Source organism: Gymnoscopelus braueri (assembly GCF_963280865.1).
Source record: "Gymnoscopelus braueri genome assembly, chromosome: 1".
NCBI classification, from domain to species: Eukaryota; Metazoa; Chordata; class Actinopteri; order Myctophiformes; family Myctophidae; genus Gymnoscopelus; species Gymnoscopelus braueri.
The window spans coordinates 1874904-1899254 of NC_137603.1; the positions used below are offsets into that span (position 1 = coordinate 1874904).

General features: G+C 40.7%; 1 protein-coding gene across 2 annotated transcripts; it reads left to right on the forward strand.

The window, feature by feature from the left end:
* Window positions 1-258: 258 nt before the first annotated feature.
* Window positions 259-23887, forward strand: LOC308087145 (uncharacterized protein). 2 transcript variants are annotated; one of them, XM_080430855.1, is made up of 13 exons: window positions 259-366; window positions 3118-3287; window positions 3804-3975; window positions 6349-6504; window positions 9660-9796; window positions 11383-11432; window positions 12959-13114; window positions 14091-14173; window positions 15914-15965; window positions 17116-17217; window positions 18421-18504; window positions 21936-21968; window positions 22847-23887. In XM_080430855.1, the coding sequence occupies exons 2-13, from the start codon at window positions 3124-3126 to the stop codon at window positions 23473-23475; spliced, it is 1818 nt and encodes a 605-aa protein (XP_080286981.1). In that variant the 5' UTR covers window positions 259-366; window positions 3118-3123; the 3' UTR covers window positions 23476-23887. The 2 variants fall into 2 exon arrangements, with proteins under 2 accessions (XP_080286981.1, XP_080286982.1); XM_080430856.1 differs by having other exon boundaries at window positions 17116-17178; window positions 18457-18504.
* The last annotated feature ends 464 nt before the right edge of the window (window positions 23888-24351 follow it).

Genomic DNA, 24351 nt, shown 5'->3' on the forward strand with positions numbered 1-24351 from the left:
ATTTTCAAAATATTTTTTTTATACATTTTATACAGTTACATTTTGATACCAATACTTTGTACTTTCACTCAAGTACATTTTTAATTCCGGACTATCACTTGTAACAGAGTATTTCTACAATTGCAGCAATTGATACTTTTACTCAAGTAAAAAAGATTTGGGTACTTTTTCCACCTCTGCCTGCCTCCTTGACAGAAAGGCTTGGCCGTGGAGCCAAGCTTCAAACTATAGGAATGTGCTTTAGACGTGCTGTGACAAGGCAACAACAACAAGACATGGACCAGCGAACACAACACTACAGACAAGGATCTTACTTACAACTACTGACTCTTTGATTTCTTGGATCTATTGAGCTGGATTCACCAGGTACGTATCGTGAGACAATACCGACAATAATGTTTATAACTGTAAGACGGTATGATTCACTGGTATGAGATTATCCACTGTTTAAATGCATGTACAGTAGGAGGACAGTGACTTTCACCATTCTCTCTAACACACCTCCTGCATGGAGCGTGTGACCCGAGATGATGTCGGTTCGAATCCAGCTACCATCTACCAATGGTTTAGATCATGTGGATTGTGGAAGTTAAATGGTGGATGTGTGGATAGGACTCTACATGAACAAAGTTGTTATATCTACAAAACACATCGCATTCTGTTTGTGTGACATGCAGTGGTGGGAAAAGTACTCAAATGTTTTACTTGATCAAAAGTATCAATACTGCAATGTAGAAGAACTCTGTTACAAGTAAAAAAAAAGTAAAAGGTGTTCAAAATGTTACTTGAGTAAAAGTACAAAAGTATTGGCATCAAAAACTTAAAGTACCAAAAGTAAAAGTTCTAAAATGTTTGAAAATTGCCGATCTACAAGCTCACAACGCGTCGCATCGCGACGCGTTGTGAGCTTGTAGATCGGCTATTTTCAAATAAAAGGCTAGGTATAAAATAGGGCTAAAATGGTTAAAGGTAGGGTAAGTGATTTGCAATTATTAAAATAATTGCGAAATGGGTCTATGTTCTGATAGTGCTCGTTACTATAGAGTGTCCTGTCCATATAAGGAGTCTCCATGTCTCTCCAGCTCTTTATTAAACAGAAAATGCATTTTCGTTTCAGTTTCAGTTTCATTTCCAATTTTATCCAATCAGGATAGAGAAATCAATCAGGATATAGATTAAACAAGTGAAATTGGAAGTGATGACACTAAGAAATGAGCAGGCAAAATTGGAACTGGAAAAATGGGTACTTTCTCCTGATTGGCTGAGATTTTGACACCTACCAGAAAATTTATTTTCTGTTTATTAAAGAGCTGGAGAGACGGGGAGACTCCTATTACTGAACAAACACTCTATAGCAATGATTACTATCAGAATATAGTGCTTTAACCTTTTAACAAAATACTTTTTGTTTTAACCCAAAAATATCACTTACCCTACCTTTAATGTGTGTTTTATAATATAATAATTTATATCTGCAAAGTAACTAGTAACTAAAATGTTCAAATCATTATTGTGGAGTAAAAGTACAATATTTGCCTCTGAGGTGTAGTGGAGTAGAAGTAAAAGTATTGAAAATGGGAAATAGCCTACTCCAGTAAAGTAAAAAATCCTCAAAAGTGTACTTAAGTAGGTGACATGCATGATGCAAAGGTTCAGAAAGTGAAAACCTGTGGTGGCCTGTCTAAAGGCCCTTCCCCAACACCAGTGGTGGAAAAAGCACTAGTACCAAAAGTAGAAAGTACTCATTATGCAGAATGTCCCATTTCACAAGTTTTAAATTGTATAAAATGTCAGATATAGAAAATAGCAGATATGTGCGACACATTGTGAGCTTGTAGATCGGCTATTTTCAAATGCCGAAAATGATATAGTGTTAATGTATGTTTTGTAATAATAATCCAAATCTACAAAGTAACTAGTAACTAAAGTTTTCAAATAATTGTAGTGGAGTAAAAAGTATAATATTTGCCTGCAGATTTTGTCCAAAACTCACTCAAATCAGTAGACATCATCTCTCTGGTCACGTGATCATGATGTATCTGTCAGCTTTTTCAGATTCCCTTCTGATTGGCTACGATTTGTGCGTTTGGCACAAAATGTGACAAATTATGACCGTAGCGTCCGGTTGCCGTGAAACTTAGTTTGCACACACACTGCCAGTAGGCATAGGAAGAACCTCCATCGCAAATGTTTCAAATCGGCCTGATGGTGGCGCTATAACAGTTGCTTCACATTTTGGCCGATAACTCAAACTTGAACCGTAGGCCGTACGATCAAAATACCTTTCTCCCTGGATTCCATTAATCATGATAACTCTATGCAGGACATTTGTGTGGACTACGTTTTAAGCCCTATCACATTTTATTCAAAACACACTTTTTTTGCTTCAACTCCTACAAATTGTGTCCAAAACTCACACAAATCGGTACACATTATCTCCGGAGTCATGTGATCAAGATGTATCAGTCAGATTAATTTCCAAATGCCTATGACTGCCTTCCAAATTGTAGGGTACTGTATAGGAAACCCTGCTAGTGGGGATCTGCGCTCAGAGAAGCGCACTTTTATATTTTAATGTATTTTGTCTTTCGGTGTGTCCTTGTCTTTTTTCTTTTCTTCATTTGTGTGATAATTTCATATGATCTTTTAAGTGATGCACTTTGTGATGCAGTTGATTGTCTGCAGTGTTATATTTATGTATAGATAGATAGATAGATAGAGAGATAGAGAGATAGAGAGATAGATAGACGGATAGATAGACAGATAGATAGATAGATAGATAGATAGATAGACAGATAGACAGATAGACAGATAGACAGATAGATAGATAGATAGATAGATAGATAGATAGATAGATAGATAGATAGATAGATAAATAAAGGCAAGCCACTGTATAATACAAAATGCAATCACTTAAAGCTTTCAAATATGCATCCTTTATAAAGATATAAATATGCATGTTCTAGTTTGGCAAGCCTGCTGTGTGTTCAAAAGCCTAGAAAATACTATAAATGGTGCACACTTGATAACATTAATGATTGTATTTTTTTAGTTTTCTTCTATTTGTGAGTGATACATGAATGAGCTGTCATTGTAATCCTCTATCCGTCTCTTCAGTGAACAATGGCAGAGCCCAGCTGCCCAGATCCAACTGTTACTGATGAGAAGAGTCTGGACAAGAGGAGCTGGAAGGTGATTGGTAGAGGTGGATTTGGTCTCGTCTTTAAAGCCAGGCATCTTCAGTGGAGACGGGATGTGGCCGTTAAACTGTTATTTCCTGATGATGGGTAAGTGCAGAAGTGTTAACACATTCATTGCCAGGTATTAATCAATTAATTCATCCTCCACTGCCAGCAGTTTTACCTTATTTTGAGTCTTTTTGACGATCCACCGAATCTTCTTTTCAACGTGGATGTAAACGAACGATGTCTCTGTGGAAAGACGAGTATCTCTTCTTTCTACCGGAAAAAAAAACATTGTAACCACGATCATTCGTTCTGTAGTTATAGCTCAAGCATTGTGAATCGAGCTCAATGTCTCAAATTCTACAATACTTGTGGTAGACATATGGCCCTCACAAGTATGGTAATTCAAGCATGCACGCACACACACGTGCCACACACGTGCCACACACACACACACACACACACACACACACACACACACACACACACACACACAGACACACACACAAACACACACACACACACACACACACACACACACACACACACACACACACTCTGAGTCTACAGGCTCACATCAAACACTTACAGTACATGTCTTAACCCTCTGATCTCCAGGTCCAGCTCAGATAAGTACTTGCTTCGTGAGGCTGAACACATGCGACGGGCAGAGAGCCCCCATGTCATCCAGGTCCTGGGGGTCTTCAAGGGCTGTCTACCCTCTTCCTCCTTCATACAGATCGGCCTGGTCATGGAGCTTATGGAGAGAGGATCCCTCGCCTCTTTGCAGGTCAGCCTCTCCCCCCTCCCCCCCATTTAGTGATTCACTGATCCATTCAATGACCATGTTGAACCATTTGTTGGGGGGGGGGGGGGGGGTTCTTTCTTTCATCTCCAAGGGATATAATTATGGTTACATGAATGTATATTGAACTGATCTGATAATTAACACATTCCATGCCAGAGTTTAATATCATAATGTACTCACCAGTGCCAGCGATTTATTGTTTTGTTTTTTCACGTCGCCACAGACCTCGCTAAATACCTTATGATCGCGCGTTAAACTGTTTGTAGACACACAGGGTAGCTGTGTGAGTGGCCCAGAGATAGACAATAGAACAGGAGCGCTAGGGTTTAGACATAAACTCTATGACAATAGAACAGGAGCACTAGGGTTTAGACATAAACTCTATGACAATAGAACAGGAGCAGTAGGGTTTAGTCATAAACTCTATGACAATAGAACAGGAGCACTAGGGTTTAGACATAAACTCTATGACAATAGAACAGGAGCAGTAGGGTTTAGTCATAAACTCTATGACAATAGAACAGGAGCGCTAGGGTTTAGACATAAACTCTATGACAATAGAACAGGAGCACTAGGGTTTAGTCATAAACTCTATGACAATAGAACAGGAGCACTAGGGTTTAGACATAAACTCTATGACGATAGAACAGGAGCACTAGGGTTTAGACATAAACTCTATGACAATAGAACAGGAGCAGTAGGGTTTAGACATAAACTCTATGACAATAGAACAGGAGCACTAGGGTTTAGACATAAACTCTATGACAATAGAACAGGAGCAGTAGGGTTTAAACATAAACTCTATGACAATAGAACAGGAGCACTAGGGTTTAGACATAAACTCTATGATAATAGAACAGGAGCACTAGGGTTTAGACATAAACTCTATGACAATAGAACAGGAGCAGTAGGGTTTAGACATAAACTCTATGACAATAGAACAGGAGCAGTAGGGTTTAGACATAAACTCTATGACAATAGAACAGGAGCACTAGGGTTTAGACATAAACTCTATGACAATAGAACAGGAGCAGTAGGGTTTAGACATAAACTCTATGACAATAGAACAGGAGCACTAGGGTTTAGACATAAACTCTATGACAATAGAACAGGAGCACTAGGGTTTAGACATAAACTCTATGACAATAGAACAGGAGCACTAGGGTTTGGGGCCACATGCACAGTAGTGTCCTTTATGAGCCACGCTCGCAGGGGGATACAGGGGACAAAAGTAACAGGGGGCAAAAGTAACACACTCAATAACTCTAATTAGAAATAAGCTAGAGGGGTGAGACTTATTTTGCACATGCTCAGTAGGGTCCTCTGTCTACCTATGGAAGGATAGAATGATCATTTAATCTCAGCAGAAGTTTTCAACAAAAAACTGATTTTGAGGTGTAAATGTAAATCTTTGAGTGTACGGTATTTTCCTTCTGCTGTCTAAAGATAAGATGTCAGCTAATTTAAACTTAGATGAATTGTATCTCTATGTTATTGGTCCCAAATTAACGTCAGCAGCCTATGCTAGTATAGGTGTTTCTAGCTAGAATATGGGATTTTATCATGGTTGCCCCATCGGGGGCAATTGTAACAATGTGTTTTCAATGCAAGCTGATTTTTTTGTCTGGGATTTCATACTTTTATGTTAGTAAATGAACATATTTCACTAAATGTCACTACATTTTAAAGTAAATAAATAAAAAATAGACATACATTTGAAAAAACAAAATTGAAAAATAAAATCATTCGAATAAAAATACAAAATAATTTTAATTATGTATATAAAACATTCGTAAGTAAAACTGTTAAATTATAAAAAATACATATTACTCAGTGATGTGCTTTTATTTGAGATAAAGTGTATTAATATGACTTATTTTTACAGTGTTACAATTGTCCCCAACCACTGTTACAACTGCCCCCGTCACGGGGGCAGTTGTAACACTGTGACTCATTGCATTCAAATTAATATTTTAGTCTTGTCCTTATTAGTGAAAGCTTCAAAATTGTATTATTAATTAGGGCACATATATATGTTTCTTATAGCAAAAGATGACTAGGATATTTCAAGTAGTCTGTGAATTATTATGCAAATACAAAAAGTGTTACTTTTGTCCCCGGTCTCCCTACCATAGATTTTTGCTTCAAAAAGCCCCCGCTGCCCTGGGGGCTTGTATTGGACAACTACATGTACCGCCATCTTTATTCTAGTCTGGACATTGTCACAATTACCTTTCTCTGTCGGAGAGGGAGACAATGGACATATAACTTAAGAATCTTTGCTTTTGTATTTGTGACTCTGATTCTGAACAAACCTTTTCTGTTCCCCCCCCCCCCCCCCCCTCCCCTCAACAGAAGAAACTAGACCAGCCTCTACCCCGGTCCCTGGTCTTTCGAGTGGCTCACCAAGTGTCTCTGGGCATGAAGCACCTTCACGGTCTCACCCCTCCTCTCATTCACCGGGACCTGAAGCCAGACAACATACTGCTGGACACAGAGCTAAATGCCAAGGTGAGTCCCAGACACATGGCCGGGCAGGCGGCAGTGGCTCAGGCGGTAGAGCAGCCTTTTGGGAATCACAAGTTTCCCGGTTCGATCCCCGGCTCCCCCTGGGTTAATGTCCAACTGTCCTTGAGCAGGACACTGATCCCCTAACTGCTCGGTGCCTCGCATGGTTTCCTCTGCCGTGTGTGTGTGTGTGTGTGTGTGTGTGTGTGTGTGTGTGTGTGTGTGTGTGTGTGTGTGTGTGTGTGTGTGTGTGTGAGTGGGTGAATGTAATGCACATTATGAAGCCCTTTGGATAAAGGTATGTTGAGGACGATCCTCAGTCGCATTGAGCCAGTAGTGGAAACACAGCCGGTTGGCGGTGGGTCAGGTCAACAGCAGGTAACGCTGCTCATGCAGGACATTGAGAACAGCTTCTAGTCCAAAGAGAAAGCTACGGTAGTTTCCCTGGACCTCACGGCCGCATATGATACCGTCTGGCAAAGCAGACTGTCTGAAGCTTCTGAGGAAAATCCCAGATCGGCCAATGGTTTACTTTATCCACTGCAGCTCCATCCTACAGGCCAGGGATGGCCGGAAAAGCAGGCTTAAGACGTCTGAGAGACGGGGGTCCACGGGGGGGTCTGTCCTCTGGCCATCACATGCACCATTAATGCCGTATAGCCTTCATCTGGTGTGGAGATAGGAGACACCTGGGCGGCAGTGGCTCAGGGGTAGAGTGGCCGGTAGAGCGGCCGGATCAATCGGTTCAATCCCGGGCTCCCCCAGAGTTAGTGTCGAAGCGTCCTTGAGCAAGACACTGAACCCCTAATTCATGCTCCCGATGAGCAGGTTGGTGCCTTGCATGGTTTCCTCCTCCATCGGTGTGTGAATGTGTGTGTGAGTGTGTGTGTGAGTGTGAGTGTGTGAGTGAATGGGTGAATGTAATGCACAATCTATGTAAAGCGCTTTGGATAAAAGCGCTATATAAATGCACCATTTACCATTTATGATTTGGTGCGTCCACATTTCCAGCAACGCTTGCCCTCCTTTATCCATTTGATGATCTGCTTGGGTGGACACTCTTTTATCTCAAGGCACTGAGACAAGTAGTGCTCTTCACTGCGGCGATACAGGCAAAGGCTAAGGCACTTCTCATTACGTTTATCAGTTCGCCACTTTGGTAGACTGTGGTAAGCTGGTAAACTGACCCCTTGACCTTGTGCAATGGACACATGCACACGCGCAGTGCGCGTGCATGTGTCCCTTTTTTTCCCCCATGTGTCCCTTTTTCGCGGATTTCGGCGGATTTGGGTACTTTTTTTTTTTCGGTTTTAGGGTTAGGGGTAGGGTTAAGTTAGGGTTATAGATATATAAAAAAAAATATATATATATATATTGGTGGCTTTGGATAAAACATTGGTGGCTATAGCCACCGAAGCCCCCGCGTAACGACGCCCTTGTGGCAGGCTGATGTTCCTTGCGTGGGCTTTGTGCATAGAGGTATAACATAACTAGAGGGCGGATTGCCCCGCCCCCAGCTATTCATTTCAACGCAATTGCTCAGTGGCGTTTTTGAAACACCCGCAAGTAAGAAATATTGGTTCCATATTGGTTCCATGGGTCCATTCCATTGGTTCCATGGGTCGTGATGCGTCGTGAGCACGCGCACAAACGGGAGATGCACACGCAGAAGCATTTTAAGTGCATTTTCAGGTTTGAGCATCAGGCTTGGCCGCTTCACTGTTCTACCGTGGTTCTGGGGGCTTGGCTTTGTGTCATTTCTGCGTGGTAGCGCTGTGCCATCTTGGAGGACAGGCGCTGAGCTGCTGCCTTCATAGCCACTCTAACACATCTTTGAGATTGTAGGGGTTTTGCAGTCTCCCTCTAATCTGCAGATGCTCAATGAAACCGTCTCTGAAGTGTCTGGGAACTACAGTACGTTTACCGAGCAGCCGATCCACATGGACCCCCGTGCAGGTCAGTTCGGTGCCTTGAGGACCCTCACGTGATGTACGGCATACCGACGGGCAAAACATTGAAACACCTTTGAGTCACCAGCTTTCTCATCGGGCGTGTAAAAATATGGAGGCGATGTCACTCTGGGCCGGTTGATGCGGTTGCTCATATTGATGCTGAAAGGCGAGCAAGGCTTTCATGGCTTCAGTATCATGGCTGAGAATAGTTTTTTTTTTTTTCTAAAATTTTTATCCCGCGATTTTTGTAACCCATTTTTTTCACCCGGTGCCAATTTCCTAAGTGATCCTGGGCGCTACACCTGCCCTACACCAGCCCTACACCAGTCCCCTTCAGCCTAGGGAGGCCAGGGCCGAGCTCATGCCTCCTTCAATGCATGAGAGCCAACTGACCTTCTTGTCACCTGACAGGGGAGAGTTTCCCTGGTTGGACGTAGCGCGTGGAAGGAACACGTTATTCCAACCAGTTCTTTTCCCCTCCATCAGGCGCCCCGGCTGTCATGGGGGAGGCAGTATAGCGACCAGGATTACTACATGTTTTTGTGAGGGTACCTACCCTAGGAGACACGGGGAGAACATGCAAACTCCACACAGAGTAGGCCCTTTCGCCAACCCCACCTTGGGTATGGGCGCTGATGACGCGGAGGAGAAGACACGCCCACAGCGTCCCTGGCGGGAATCGAACCCAGGACCTTCTAGCTGTGAGGCGACAGCACTACCGACTGCGCCACCGTGCCCCGCATGGCTGAGAATAGTGACGGAAGCCGGGCCTCGTCCAATAACAAGTGTTTTCCGACAGCACTCTCTACTTGCAGTGTTCTGGCAGCTGGGTGTGAGGATTCAGAAGGTGATCTAATGCCAATGCTTGTTTCCTCCGTCTGTGTTTAAGAGCCGTAAATAGTCCATTTATTTACACACCCATTTGGGGGGGAGGTATTGCAGCTGAGAGTGAGGGGAGTCTGCAAGAGTTGGCCGACCACACCGTGGAGTGCAGTAGAAACCGCCCAGTGATCACCACATTCGTTTGACTGAGAAATGATGAACACTATTGTAACAGAATTAATTCTTGCTCTCTCTCTCTCTCTCCTTCCCCTCTCTCTACTCTCCCTTCCACCTCTCTGCATCTCTCTCTCTCTCTCTCTCTTCTTGCCTTCGTTTCTGTTCCTCCCTTTATGTTCTCTCCATTCTCTACTCTTCTTCCTCCAGATCACTGACTTTGGCCTCGCCAAGTTTGTCAACACTGTGACGTCGGCTCACAGCAAGGAGGCGGGGACAATTAAGTACATGCCTCCAGAGGCCTTCTCCTTGTCGTACACATCCAGCCCCGCCTTCGATGTCTACAGGTATTCATCATTCCTTGTGTGACTGCGCTTCAACAGCTCAGTCTGTCTGTCACTGCAAACCCCTGTGAATATCCAACATGATCCTCTGAATGCTCTTTGCGTCTATTGCATACATGGGCAACTGGCGGCCCGGGGGCCACATGATACCCCCACCTTCACTCAATTGCGCCCGCAGGTTAATATCAGAATAGTGATTATATTATTGATTTCAGCTGTTATGATTCCTCACATGCAAACATGACCCGCTTTAATTACTTCAGTCTATATTAGTAGCTTAATGACTAGGATTACAATTCTATTGTCTTTTTTATGTGCAGTGTATTTCAAAAGTTCCAAAAGTTAATATAAGTATAACTAAATGCATTTGAAATTAAATCAAAATGTTACTTTCCAGGATTCCAATTAAAAATAGCAAAGATAGCAGTACAGGACAGCAGAATGGAAAAGTACGGCATTAATTTACAAAAAAAAGTTAAAATACAGAGATAAGAGGTTTCTGCCCGACAGTATAAGCAATGTGTTCCTCTGGAGTGAGTGTGGAAATATAGTGTCCCTCTGCGTCATCAAAGTTGCATCACCCCTGGTCTATTGGATAACCTCTATACCAGCAAGTAGAACATTCTATATTCATGTTGGTCTTTCTGTTTTATTAGCTGTTTACCTAATGTTTTGTGTTAGCTACTTAATAATAATAACAATAATAATAATACATTTTATTTATATTGCACTTTACATTTGAAACAAATCTCAGTGCTACAGTAGCCTATAGAATTAAAAAACATATGCGTGAAAACAACAAAAATAAAACATGGGGGCAAAACAACCAAGGGGTAAAACCAGAAGCTTACCGAGAAGGTCATGTCATTCTGAGATGAAAGCTGTGTGTGGTTTGGGTGGGCGGTAAATGAGAAATATTGCCATATGGAAAGGTGGTTTACATTTAAGTGCAAGGCATTCAAATGAGGATGGTGAAGGCAGGGGGGTAGGGGAGGGGGAACAGTTCCAGCTCACCTCTGTACAGAATGGCTAAACCTCCTCCCCGGGTGCTGCAGGCTTTTCCCTTATAGCGGCCGATCTACACCAGGCTTTTCAATGCGACGCGCACACACGTGAATATACGCACAACACACACTTTTAGATCCAGTCGGCGGGACCCTGACCCGCCACCGGCCGATGTTGGAGAAGGACAGATAGGCAAAAACAGCCACACAAAGACTCTCAAAAAGTCCAGCTTCAGAATAAAATGACAGTTTGCTATTGCACAAAACGTTACACAAATGGACAAACTAGCTCCGGTGGAGAAGCGGCGAACAGCCAACACCCGCGTCGTCTCCTTCTGTCTCTTCAGCTACTTAAGTGCAAACTACATTTAGTTTATGTGCAAATGTACAGTGATAAATAACCCAACTACAACAACGACTCACTGTATGCTTGGTTTTTATCCAGATGCTATTTTGTTATTTTGGTTAGTGTTCTCATTTGGGAAACTATAAACTGATGCTGAGAATTAGAGTTGCTAATGCAGTCTGTCCCGTGTGTGATGGATATATAATAAGTCCTGATCGATGTCTCTCTTTTCATTTTAGTTATGCGATACTTTTGTGGGCCATTATGATGGGGAAAGAACCATATGAAGGTGAGTGATTCTCTTTCTTCTTAATTCTTTCTTTCTTTCTCCATTGTTCTTGCTTTCTCCATTCTTTCTTAACTCATTCACTGCCACTGACGTAAAAAACGTAATTTGTCCCGTTTACCAATCCTGCCACTGACGTAAAAAACGTAATTTTTTTTTTCAAAAAAAATAATTTTTTTTTTTTTTTTTTTTTTTAGTTTTTTTTTCAAATTTGACCCAAAGACCAAGGAGATATGATTGTTTAAAGATCTACACTCCCATCCACTTCCTTGTTAACTTAAAACTTAAAAATTCTGTATCTCGGCTCCTGAGTACTTTTTTTTTTAAATGAAAAATCTCTGGCAGTGGGCAAACGCGGTCAGCAATAATTGTGGCAGTGAAAACAAAAGATGCAAAAAAGAAGAACAAATATTGTATTTTTACATCAAAAGTCCCTGTCAAATGCAAACATACTGCGTGATGACAAAAGCAAGCCCTTATTATATGAATCATGATTACATTCACCTGTGTGATTCATAATAATAATCAAGTCCCCAATCTTTGGGGTGTTTTTTGTCCCTGTATGTTTGCACATACGTGAAATGTGTCCTCTGCATTTACCCATCCTATAACTATAGGAGCAGTGATGTCATTTACCCATCCTATAACTATAGGAACAGTGATGTTATTTACCCATCCTATAACTATAGGAGCAGTGATGTCATTTACCCATCATATAACTACTAGGAGCAGTGATGTTATTTACCCATCCTATAACTATAGGAACAGTGATGTCATTTACCCATCCTATAACTATAGGAACAGTGATGTCATTTACAAGGTTTCTATTTACGGCTCAGTGCTCAGACCCGGTCTAGAGCCCGCCTACTGGCTCTGTAATGTACACACATTAACACATTCAGGCACACAGACCGGATCTGCAACCTGCAATTCCTCCTTTTACCTCCTTTAGCGAATTGTACCGTATGTTTCCCCATTTGGTTCCCCGGCCGTGCAGCAACATAACCCCCCCCCCTCCCCCCCAAGCCAGATGATACTAGTTTTAAACATTTTTACGTTTAAAACTAGTGAGAAATAAGAAATGCAGTACGGTGCAGCAGCAGTGCCTCTCGCTCACTCTCGCTCTCTCTGCCTCACTGCACTATAGACCATATTCACACGGCGGCCATATTGCTATTAAGTTAACAAAATGCCACCCCGGTTTCCGCGGCAACGGGGTGGCCATTTTCAATGTTAAGATCCAAAATGGCCGCCGTGTGAATATGGTCTATGAGACACAAACAGCTGTGTGTAGAGCCCTCGATCCCATATCCCGATGGGAAGGGATCGTCAGCTGAGACTGAGACTGTGGTTAAGGCAAAACACGTCTCAGTTTCTGAGCTAAGCTTAGCAAACATGTGTTAGCATTAGCCATTTCATGACATCTTTAAAGATCTCATTGTCTCAGCCTCACAGGTGCTATGGAATGGATTACTAAGATGTCTTCTCTTCTGTTCTTCCCACCTGTTCCCACCTCTCCGCTCTCTCAGGTGCCACCAACAGCATCATAGAGTTACGTATTCCCAAGGGAGACAGGCCCTCCCTGGAGGCGATTGACACAGAGCAGGCTCCAGAGATGAAGGACCTGGTAAAACTCATGGGGAGGTGCTGGGTCCATGAACCAGAACAAAGACCTCTTTTTAAAGGTGAGAGGACTGCCCTGGAACAACCATCACACCTGGATGGAACGTTGAATCGTTTTATACCTCCCGCCTGTAGAGATAAAATTGCTGACTCATCTGCTAAGATAGCTGAACATTTTAGAGTTTAAATGGAGTCTGTGAGGTTAACCATGTTGCCAATAGGACTGCAAAAGGGTGAAATAATGTTTTGTTTTTCTTTGTCTTCACGATTCTTTCCAAAGACATTTCAAAAAGTATAAAACATGTTAAAAGAAAACTTAGAGGGGTGGTGCAGTTGGTAGCGCTGTCACCTCACAGCTTGAAGGTCCTGGGTTCGATTCCCGCGTCATCAGTGCCCATACCCTAGGTGGGGTTGGTGAAAGGGCCTTTCTGTGTGGAGTTTGCATGTTCTCCCCGTGGCCCCTAGGGTAGGTACCCTCACAAAAAAACATGCAGTAATCCTGGTCTCTATACTGCCTCCCCCTGGTTGGAATAACGTGTTCTTTCCACACGCTACGTCCTACCAGGGAAACTCCCTCCTGTCAGGTGATAAGAAGCGGCTTGCTAGCTCCTCATGCATTGAAGGAGGCATGAGCTCAGTTCTGGGCTCTCCCTAGGCTGGCAGAGGGAGAGTAGTGCCCAGGATTACGTAGGCAATTAGCACTGGGTGATAAAATGGGTTACAAAATCGTGGGATAAAAAACATTAACAAAAAATATATATAAGAAAACTTAGATGCCCTTGATTCCCAATGAAGATGAACAAAAATAAAAAAATGAAAGAATTGAAAGGTGCCACATTTGTTTAGGAGACACTACTGTATATACATAAACATGAGTGTTCTCAGTCCCAGACAGTGAGCCCACTAATAAAAGTATAGCAGGCCAGATTAGAAGTGAAAATAAAATGACAGAGCAGAGAATAGAAGAGAGTGTTTGGATTTTATGAGTCGAAGCAATCGACTGCAATCTGTTTTACGAGTTGACTCCACTGTTCCCAGAATGCACTGCTGTGACAGAAGCCCTCTATGAGAGGACCAAGCCTGCAATCAAAGATGCCGTCCAGCATGTCATTACGGAACTGGTAATAATTACTCACTCACTTTAAAACCATGCTGTTACAACACTTTTCTACGCGCTTAACCCTCTAAGACCCAGTGATCCCTTTTGGAAACAATTATATTTTATAAAGAAAGATGTTTAAATCTTTTTTTTTCCTGTTATTTTTTCACCTCTAAATGCTCATTGGGTCCTATTGTTTAGTCTTACAATGCCATTGGCCAGGATATTTGCATATAATACCCCCCACAGAGCCAGGAATCATCACAACTTGAAAAATCTCTGTTGGAACAGATCTCTTTTTTCTCTGGAAGATATTCCTCACAAAAACGTAAGTAATATGCCTGTAATATTTTTTTTGTTGAACATTACAATGTCTAGAACATGTACATATGTTATTATTGTGAAATATATGTCCCAAATTAGAAATTAAAGCATGATTTATACTTGTGTCTTTTTGGAATCGTTGGGCCCTCTTGGTTGCAAAAAATACAAGGGCAGGCCTAATGTTCACCTGCTACTATTCAGCCTTATATATAGTTTTCACAATAGATTTAAACAGTTATATGTGTATTTCCCCCACTTTGCATTACTATATATATATATATATATATATATATATATATATATATATATATATATATATATATATATATATGAGAGAGAGAAACAGTGAGAGAGAGTAGGCTATATGTGCATTTTTACTTTAATTTCTAATTTCCAATGATATTTGTAACCATTGTTTTAACAGTCAGAACCATACAAGCTGGTTCCTTTGTTCACAAAAACTGAATTGTTTGCTTTGAGCAGTAAGCCTCAGAAAATGTCCACCCAAACTTTCTCTCTTTCCCTAAACAATACATATTCAACCATAGTTTAACCAATATATTCCCTTGTTATTTCTCAGTATGTTTAATTTGCTTTCGATACTACAAGGACAGTGGGACCACTTTGGTACTTGTTGGGGGTTGTGGGGGTTGTTCATTATTCATTCAAGGTGTGGTGGGTACTTAGGGGCAATGGAATGATGCCCACTTAGCGGCAATCATCATCACACAATAGGTTTGCCAGACAGTATTGTATGACTTGTGAAATGTTGTTTGTAAGCACTACTAAATGTACTAATGGTCTTTATTTCATTTCAGAATGCCACAACAACAGAAAGGGCCTCGCTTCTCAGCAAGGGATGTTCTGGATATCGTGATGAACGGAGAGAGTGATGTTGACATAGACATCAATGATATTTTGTTGTTCTTTTAATAAAATTGATTTAAAAATATGGCTTATTGGTGTTATTATTCATAATGTATACTGTTCTGAGGCCAAATATTATTAATAATTGATCTGAGGCCAAATAATAAACCATATAAATGAATCCTTAAGTTGTTTTAGTGAAGTAATTACACATTTGCCATGTTATCCTTAAAAATGGCCTATAGGAAATTTTGCTACCTGATGGACCCAACGTTTCCATATGGAAACATTTGCATAAAAACTTACCAAAACATAAAAAATAAAAAAACATTATATTTTCCTCTCCTAAGTACTCCTACAAGACCATCTGAAAGGTTTTTTTTTTTTTTTTGCAAGTAGAAATATATCCGGGTCTTACAGGGTTAAACAGAAAATGTTTCAAGACACAGTGTCGTAATTCAGTCATTTTCTGTCTGTCTGTCTGTCTGTCTGTCTGTCTGTCTGTCTGTCTGTCTGTCTGTCTGTCTGTCTGCTTTATTTGTTTTCTCTTCCATATCTCCTGGACCAAAAGGAAGATGACAGTACAGAGGGTGTTTCAAAGATGGACATCAGTCAGCCACCAGGTCTGTGCTTATTGCCAGTGATCTTTGTAAATTCTTGAAAGAGTTACCATGATGTTCTTTATAGCTATATATATATATATATATATATATATATATATATATATATATATATATATATATATATATATATATATATATATATATATATATATATATATATATATATATATATATATATATATATATATATATATATATATATATATATATATATATATATATATATATATATATCAATAGGGAGCAATGTGTTGCATCAGCCACTATGCCAATATTTATAAACAATTGTATAAATATGGGAAACTGTAATGCATTATCAATGATTAAACAAATAAGAATAAATCAAATCTTCATTAAGGCCATTTGTAGCGTCTGTTCTCTAATAGATACTATGATGCCCAATGCCTGTGTTCCATGTTTCCCATTCAACCCGGAAAACCCCCCTATGTCCGCTGCCAGTACTGCTCCCGGTTCGGCTAAAATGGGAAACATGGCCACAGGCTGACTAAATAAGCCATTTAAACAGGTAGTTAAAAGACCTAAAATATTATGCCCTGAACCAAACCTTAAACATCCGTGCGGTGTGGAATCTACCATTAGTTTTGGGATACGATGTTGACAAAAGGGTAAACAGCGGAGCCTTTGCGGCCGTTCCACCGATTCTGGGACACACGTTGAACCTCATCTCTAGTTGTAGATACACCCTGTAGTTGCACAATCATTATTGCTGTGTCAGACACCTGCTGCGGTGTTCATTCTGCTCCACTTTGCCTGCTATTTTACTGACTAAACGCTCTGGCAGATAGTTAAGTCACTTGTTCACATGGGAAGGGTCAAATAGTCTATTATATTCTGCTGCACGGCAATTTTTTATTAATAATTTCAACCCCATCATACCGACAATGGCCAACTTAAATGATAAGGGATGTACCGCACACACACACACACACACACACACACACACACACACACACACACACACACACACACACACACACACACACACACACACACACACACACACACACACACACTACATAGAACCATATAGACTAATAACCATGCCGTTATAGAATAAAGCTAGTTACTTGATCCAGCAGCAAATTAGTAAATCATGTTTTATGGTCTACTTTTCTTTCCATTCCTGAAGGTTCCTCTGAAGCCTCTCCTCCCATTCCTCCCAGTCCTCCCAGTCCTCCCAGTCCTCCCATTGCTGCAGGTTCCGTTCCATTCTCTCCTTCCATTGATGCTCGTAAGTTAAAATCTCCATTCACTTTCACTTCTTGGTTAACTTATTACTTAAAAAGGCTGCATCCTCCTCCTGTATACTTTGTTTTTTTTACTATGTATTTTTGGCCCAGACATGCTATTTTCAAAGGCAGGCAATTAATGTCAACGAGGTTGCGATGACCTCGTTGACATTTGTGAAACCACACAGTATAACCCTCAGTGATTAGCAACCATCAGGGGATCGATCATACTGGAGATAAATATTCTGTGACTATTTGAAAAAGGTTAGAACATTTAAAGATCGCTGGCAGTGGGCAAACGCAGCCAGACATAAGTCTCTGTACATGTTGATGCCAATACTTTTGTTATTTTACTCAAGTACATTTTTGACTTGTAACTTTTACTTGTAACAGAGTTTTTCTAAATTGCAGTATTGATACTTTTACTTAAAGGGATACTTCACTTTCACATAAAATAAACATTAAAAATAAATATTTAAAAAAAATGAAAGAAGTTATGGCAAAATAAAGGCCCCCTCACACATTAGTAGGACACTCTAATGCGTGAGGGGGCCGTGATTTTTCCATTACTTTTTTCATTTATTTTTAATATATTTTTTAAATGTTTATTTTATGTGAAAGTGAAGTATCCCTTTAAGTAAGAAATGTGAGTACTTTTTCCACCACTGGAGTGTTTATTGTGATGTAGGTGCTGTTGTTGTTGGGGGGGGGGGGTGGGTGTCAGTTTTCAGCTTCACCCAGCTGATGTGTGCTCTGATGACGCCCATTCAGTTATGGCCACCCAAAGATGATAGATAAATAAATAATACTAAATATTTTTTCTGCACAATATATCTGATCCTGATAGGAGTATCCTTTATCAATTAGAGTGTAAGGTTCAAGGTTCAAGGTTGTACTTTATTGTTACATCTTGTGTACAGGTACATTCTTTGAGACACACATATACGGGTATACGGGCGTGGCCGAATCCGCCATTACTTTTTCGGGTGGAACAACACAGCTTTCCATTGGAATTGCACTACAGAACGTACATGTTGTTACATTATTATTTTTTTCAAATTTTTTATCCCACGATTTTGTAACCCCATTTTTTACACCCAGTGCCAATTGTCTATGTAATCCTGGGCACTACCTTCCCTCTGCCAACCTAGGGAGGCCAGGGCCGAGCTCATGCCTCCTTCATTCTTCTCTTTCCGCTCCTGAAGGTTCCTCTAAAGCCTCTCCTCCCAGTCGTCCCAGTTCTTCCATTCCTCAACGTTCCTTTCCATTCTCTCCTTCCATTGCTGCTCGTAAGTTAAAAGTCAACCATTCACTGTGGATGTGTTTAATGTATGTGTTCCAGCATGAAGTTAGCTCTACAGGAGCATACATTCTGACTTACTAGGGAAAGGGGAGGAGACCTGGTTAATCCTGTGGGGGAAATTCAGTTTTCACCCAGCTGATGGTAGCTCAGATGGTTCTGATTAACCCCGGGGGGGGGGGAGCAGGGGGGGCAGTTAGGGGTTAAGTGTCTCGCTCATGGACACCTTGACACATGGCCAGGGCAAAGGAAGCTTTTTTAAGGAAGAGACGCGCTGGACGCCAGGGATGCGCCATGACGCTCACGGGTGGAAAACCTCTCACCGGAAGTTTGATGAATTACATGGCAGTGGATGGAGCCGGCTGGACCAGCTCATGAACAAACATTATTTCTGAACGACTGCAACCTTTGTCATATTATCATTTCAGGAATATAAAAGACATAATTATCACAGGTTGTTTTCTGATCACTTGCTTTTCTATGTGCACAGTACATCATTTTATTGAGGCATCTAAACAGCGGCAGGTCTCGTTTCTGTCTCTGAGGTATCGCGAGATTTGGTTGCCAGACAGGAAATGGTTGACAGTCTCGCCATACTTTGGCCGTTCAGAAACATACTGTAAAGTTGGCCGGATGGTCAAGGCTCCAAGAATCGACAAAGTCCAAGAACGTAGATTTTTGGTATTTTATTTACCTCCAAAACTAATAATCAGCCCCATGCAGGAGAGTAACAGTCAAGGTCTGAGGCAAATAATACTACTTCCAAAATAAATACTGGCCACAAATACACTTTCAAAAACCAAAAGTAAGAAATACACACTTAATAACTAAACAAACAAACCAAGAACTAAAGATACTGAAACAGGAAATGCCTTTTGACTCAAGGCCCTGGCAGCTCTCCCCTGGTGTTGTCTCCTTAACAGCTACAAGTAAACTGAGCATTTCACTCTGAGCATTTTTCCACTCTACAATTCCAGCCTCCCTTATATACCAGGTAAGCCACACCCACAATTAGTAACTGGCATAATCATCAACTCAAACAAAGCAAACCATGGCCCATGAGTTAAACTACGCAATTATAGATTTTCTGAGCAAACTTGAAATGCATTTCTAGGCATCGAATAATTCACAAAACAATGACCATAAAATTAGACAATACAGAAAATATAGAATAGCCTGCAACACTGGGTGCTGAACAGACACACCTCCCAGGCAGCTTGATGACAGTCAATTATGAGAAGCAGCTGTGCAGTGTGTGCTTGTAATGTCCAGTTTTACACTGTGGAGTCCTTAGTGTCTATAGGGCACGGGTTGCCCCGTGACACATACTTTGTGCTCTTTAGATACCTCTATAACATGATACAGTGTACACATTGAAAAGCAACACAGCAGAAACCATGTGTGATATTGTGTCTTCTTTTATTTTCCTGAGCCGATTATTTTATAAAGGTCACAATGGTTCAGAGATAGTGTTTGTTCATAAACTGTCCAGTCGGCTCTCATAGACTCTAATGTTATTTCACAGACTTCCGGTGTGAGTCTGTCTGCCACCCAGTGAGAGCAATCTGCCGGCTGGAATTGCATTATAGAGTCGTTGCGGCGACCCTTCCTTTCAAAAGCTTCCTTGGCCAGGGCCCTTCTGTTTCCCAGATGTCCTCTCTATCTGCTAAACTAATGGTCTAAGTAATTTTTTGAGGAAAATGATACTTTTGCCTAAGTCAGCTCCTCATGACACTGGCCACCTCTGGTAAAATGGCCCATCTCCTAATTGAAAAGGATCATGCTGTTCACTCCCCTTTTAGTATAATGGCCTAACTCCCCAGTGTGACTTTGTGACTCTATTTAAATAGTCATAATTTGTTATAAACATTTCGGGTGAAATGATTAAGAAATATCCTATAGTTTTGTTTTGGATCAGTTTTTTTTTTTCCTGAAAAACTAAAAAAAAATGACTTAGGCCATTAGTTTAGCAAGGCGACGCAGTTATGGCCACCCAAAGATAGCAGATACATAAATGATGCTAAATTATTTCTCAGCACAATATATCTGATCCTAATAAATGGTAAATGGACTGCATTTATAGCGCTTTTCTCCACAGTGCTTTACAATGTACTTCACATTCACCCATTCACACACATTCACACACAGATTCATTCAAATGAATGTTACGCATTATGTCTGTGATCACGTGATCAAGATGCATCTGTCAGCTTTTTCAGATTTCATTGAGATTGGCTACGATTGTCTTTCAAGATTTGAGGGAGGAGCGCATTTTGCACAAAATGGCACAAACCATGAACACATGTAGCGCACATGTTTGCGCGCACACTCCCAGTAAGGCCAAGGAAGAACCACCACACAAGTTTTCAAATCTGCCACATGGTGGCGCTATTACAGCCAGCTTCACGTTTTGGCCTGTTGAAATGTAGGTCACACAATCCAAATCCCCCCCCCCCCCCCCCCCCTGGATCACGTGGATCAACTTCCCATATTGGCCTCAACCAGTGGTGGAAAAAGTACTCAAATTCTTTACTTAAGTAAAAGTACCGATACTGCAATATAAAAATACTCTGTTACAAGTAAAAGTCCAGAATTAAAAATGTACTTGAGTAAAAGTACAAAAGTATTGGCATCAAAATGTACTTAAAGTACCAAAAGTAAAAGTACTAAATATTTGAAAATAGCCGATCTACAAGCTCACAACGCGTCGCGATGCGACGCGTTGTGAGCTTGTAGATCTGCTATTTTCAAATAGCCTAGGTTTAAAATAGGTTTAAAGTGGTTAATGTATGTTTCATTATATCATAATTTATATCTGAAAAGTAACTAGTAACTAAAGCTTTCAAGTAAATGTAGTGGAGTAAAAGTACAATATTTCCCTCTCAGATGTAGTGGAGTAGAAGTAAAAGTATTGGAAATTGGAAATGCTCAAGTAAAGTACAAATACCTCAGAATTGTACTTAAGTACAGTACTTAAGTAAATGTACTTAGTTACTTTCCACCACTGGCCTCAACCATTCGTGCCAACTACATTTTCAACCATTTTGTGTTTTCTACAAAACACACTTATTGCTACAACTCCCTGGCCCTGGGTAGACAACCCGGCCTGGCGGAGACCACTTTTCTAGTATTTCCGTGTCATATTCAGGAATCTGTTCAGGGCTCCAATTCAGGCTAAAATAATCAATTGGGGTTTGATATTTCTGAAAGACGAACACTAATCAAGTGCATGGGAAAGCTGTACAGAGTTTTGCTCAGAAATATAGTGAACCTGTTATGCAGATATATTAATTATGAGTCGTGTTCAAAGTCATTTTTGTAGATACAGTATAAACTGAACAAAACATTTTCACATTTCACTATTAAGTATTAACTGTTCCTTGATAACTGATTTGGGTTCCTCTCTCTCCATTCCTGAAGGTTCCTCTAAAGCCTCTCCTTCCAGTCCTGCTCGTAAGTTAAAAGTCAACCATTCACTGTGGTTGTGTTTAATGCTGTGTTGTTGTGTTCCAGCATGACGTTAGCTCTACAGGAACATTCTGACTTACTAGGGAAAGGGTTAAATCCCGAGGGGGGGATTCAGTCTTCAGCTTCACCCAGCTGATGGCCGGCGGCTCATATGGTCCTGATTAACACTGGCATGGTGGGGGAGCAGTTAGTTAGGGGTTAAGTGTCTTGCTCATGGACACCGTGACACATGGCCGGGGCCAGGAATCAAACCTGGGACCCTCTGTTTCCCAGGTGGCCTCTGGTCTCTACACATTCAGTTATGGACACCCAAAGATACCAGATACATAAATGAAGCACAATATATCTGATCTTAATAAGGTATAATAATAGTACCTGTTGTGTTAATTAGGGTGTAATAATAGTACCCCTTTGTGTTAATTAGGGTGTAATAATAGTACCCCTTGTGTTAATTAGGGTGTAATAATAGTACCCGTTGTGTTAATGAAAGTATCGGGTGCAGACACTAATACAAAGTGTTTTATAGTTTATAGAGAAGTAGTGAAAAACACATTGACCATCAGGTCAAAATGTGTGTGAGATCCTGTGTCTAGGTGAGACATAACCTTTGAAGTCAACAGGCTATAATACTGATACGATTGTTATCTAACATGGATTGAGACACAATAACTATTGTTCCCACAACAGCTCTATGTCATTTCATATGTTTATTTCTCATTCACATAATGGCAAACCAGTAAACCAAGCTGTGAACTAACTGATGAAACCAGTTGGTAGATTAGTATTATTTCTCAGACAAGTATTAGTCACACACAATGTATTCATATTCTTGCACACATATTTATTATCATTGTCATCATCAGGTCCTGAGCTGAGAATTGTTATGATTGGAAGACCTGGCGAAGGGAAGAGTGCGTCTGGAAACACCATCCTTGGAGAGAAAAGATTTGAATCCAAACTCTCTGTCAGCTCAGTGACGGAGAAATGTTCCAAGGAATCCATCATCTGGAACAACAGGATGATCAGTGTGGTGGACACACCAGGATTCATTGACACACACATATCTGAGGAAGCCATCAGAGATGAAGCAGTGAGATGTATCCGGCTCTCTAGGCCTGGTCCTCATGTGTTCCTGCTTGTCTTAATGGTTGGTCGATTCACCAGAGAAGAGATGAATGCAGTAGAAACCTTGCAGAAGTGGTTTGGACCAGAGGCTCACAAGTACATGATGGTGCTGTTCACCCGTGGCGATGATCTTGAAGACGTCGGTATCACCATTCAACAGGTTATACGTGAAGCAGATCCATGGGTTCAGCAACTGATCGATCGCTGTGGAGACAGGTTCCATGTCTTTAACAACAGGAGCAAAGACAGACATCAGGTAGTGGAGCTGATCCAGATGATTGATGACATGGTTGCAGCCAATGGAGGCTCATGCTACACAGATGAGAAGAACAGAACCTCCACAGAGAAAAGATGCAGAGTGTTATAAATTCTTTAAATGATTGAAAAGATGAATTGTAGAATTCCTAAAAGCAAACCATTAAGCAGCTATTGTCAATAGCCTGTAATGTCAAAAAACTGAAAATGATTCAAATTGTTTCATAATAATATATACAGTGTATCATGCTCCTGCTATAAGATCATGATTACAATGTTTTACTTTATGCAGAATGTCACATTTTACAAGTTTTCAAAATGTATACAAATCTTTTGAAAATAGCAGACCTACAAGCTCACAAGGCGTTACATTGTGATGTGAGCTTGTAGATCTGCTGTTTTCAATGTGGTTAATGTACAGTATGTTTTGTAATAATAATAAAAAATCTGCAAAAGTAACTAGTAACTAAAGTGTGTGTGTGTGTGTGTGTGTGTGTGTGTGTGTGTGTGTGTGTGTGTGTGTGTGTGTGTGTGTGTGTGTGTGTGTGTGTGTGTGTGTGTGTGTGTGTGTGTGTGTGTGTGTGTGTGTGCTCATGACACTCAATTGTTTATGTGCTTAAATACAAATCAATAAAATGAATAACTGAGAAACAAATGTCATTTATTTGTACAGTTTGTAACATTTAGATCTACTGATAATATAAAGAACAATAATTCATACATTTGTCTTCATGTTGGAATAAACTGACAACATATGGTTGTTGTCGGGCAGAAACCTTGGATCTCCAGATTTAAACCTTTTATGATTTTTGTCATAAATGAATGCCTTGCTTCACCATACAAGAATAATAGCAGAGCTTGTAGATCTGCTATTTTGCTATTTTGCACTAAGCTTGCCTTTACACTGTAGGCCTACTTATGTGTCCATTTACCCTGTCAATAATGACATGTATTAAAGATCTTATACTGTATAAGTCATTCTGCATAA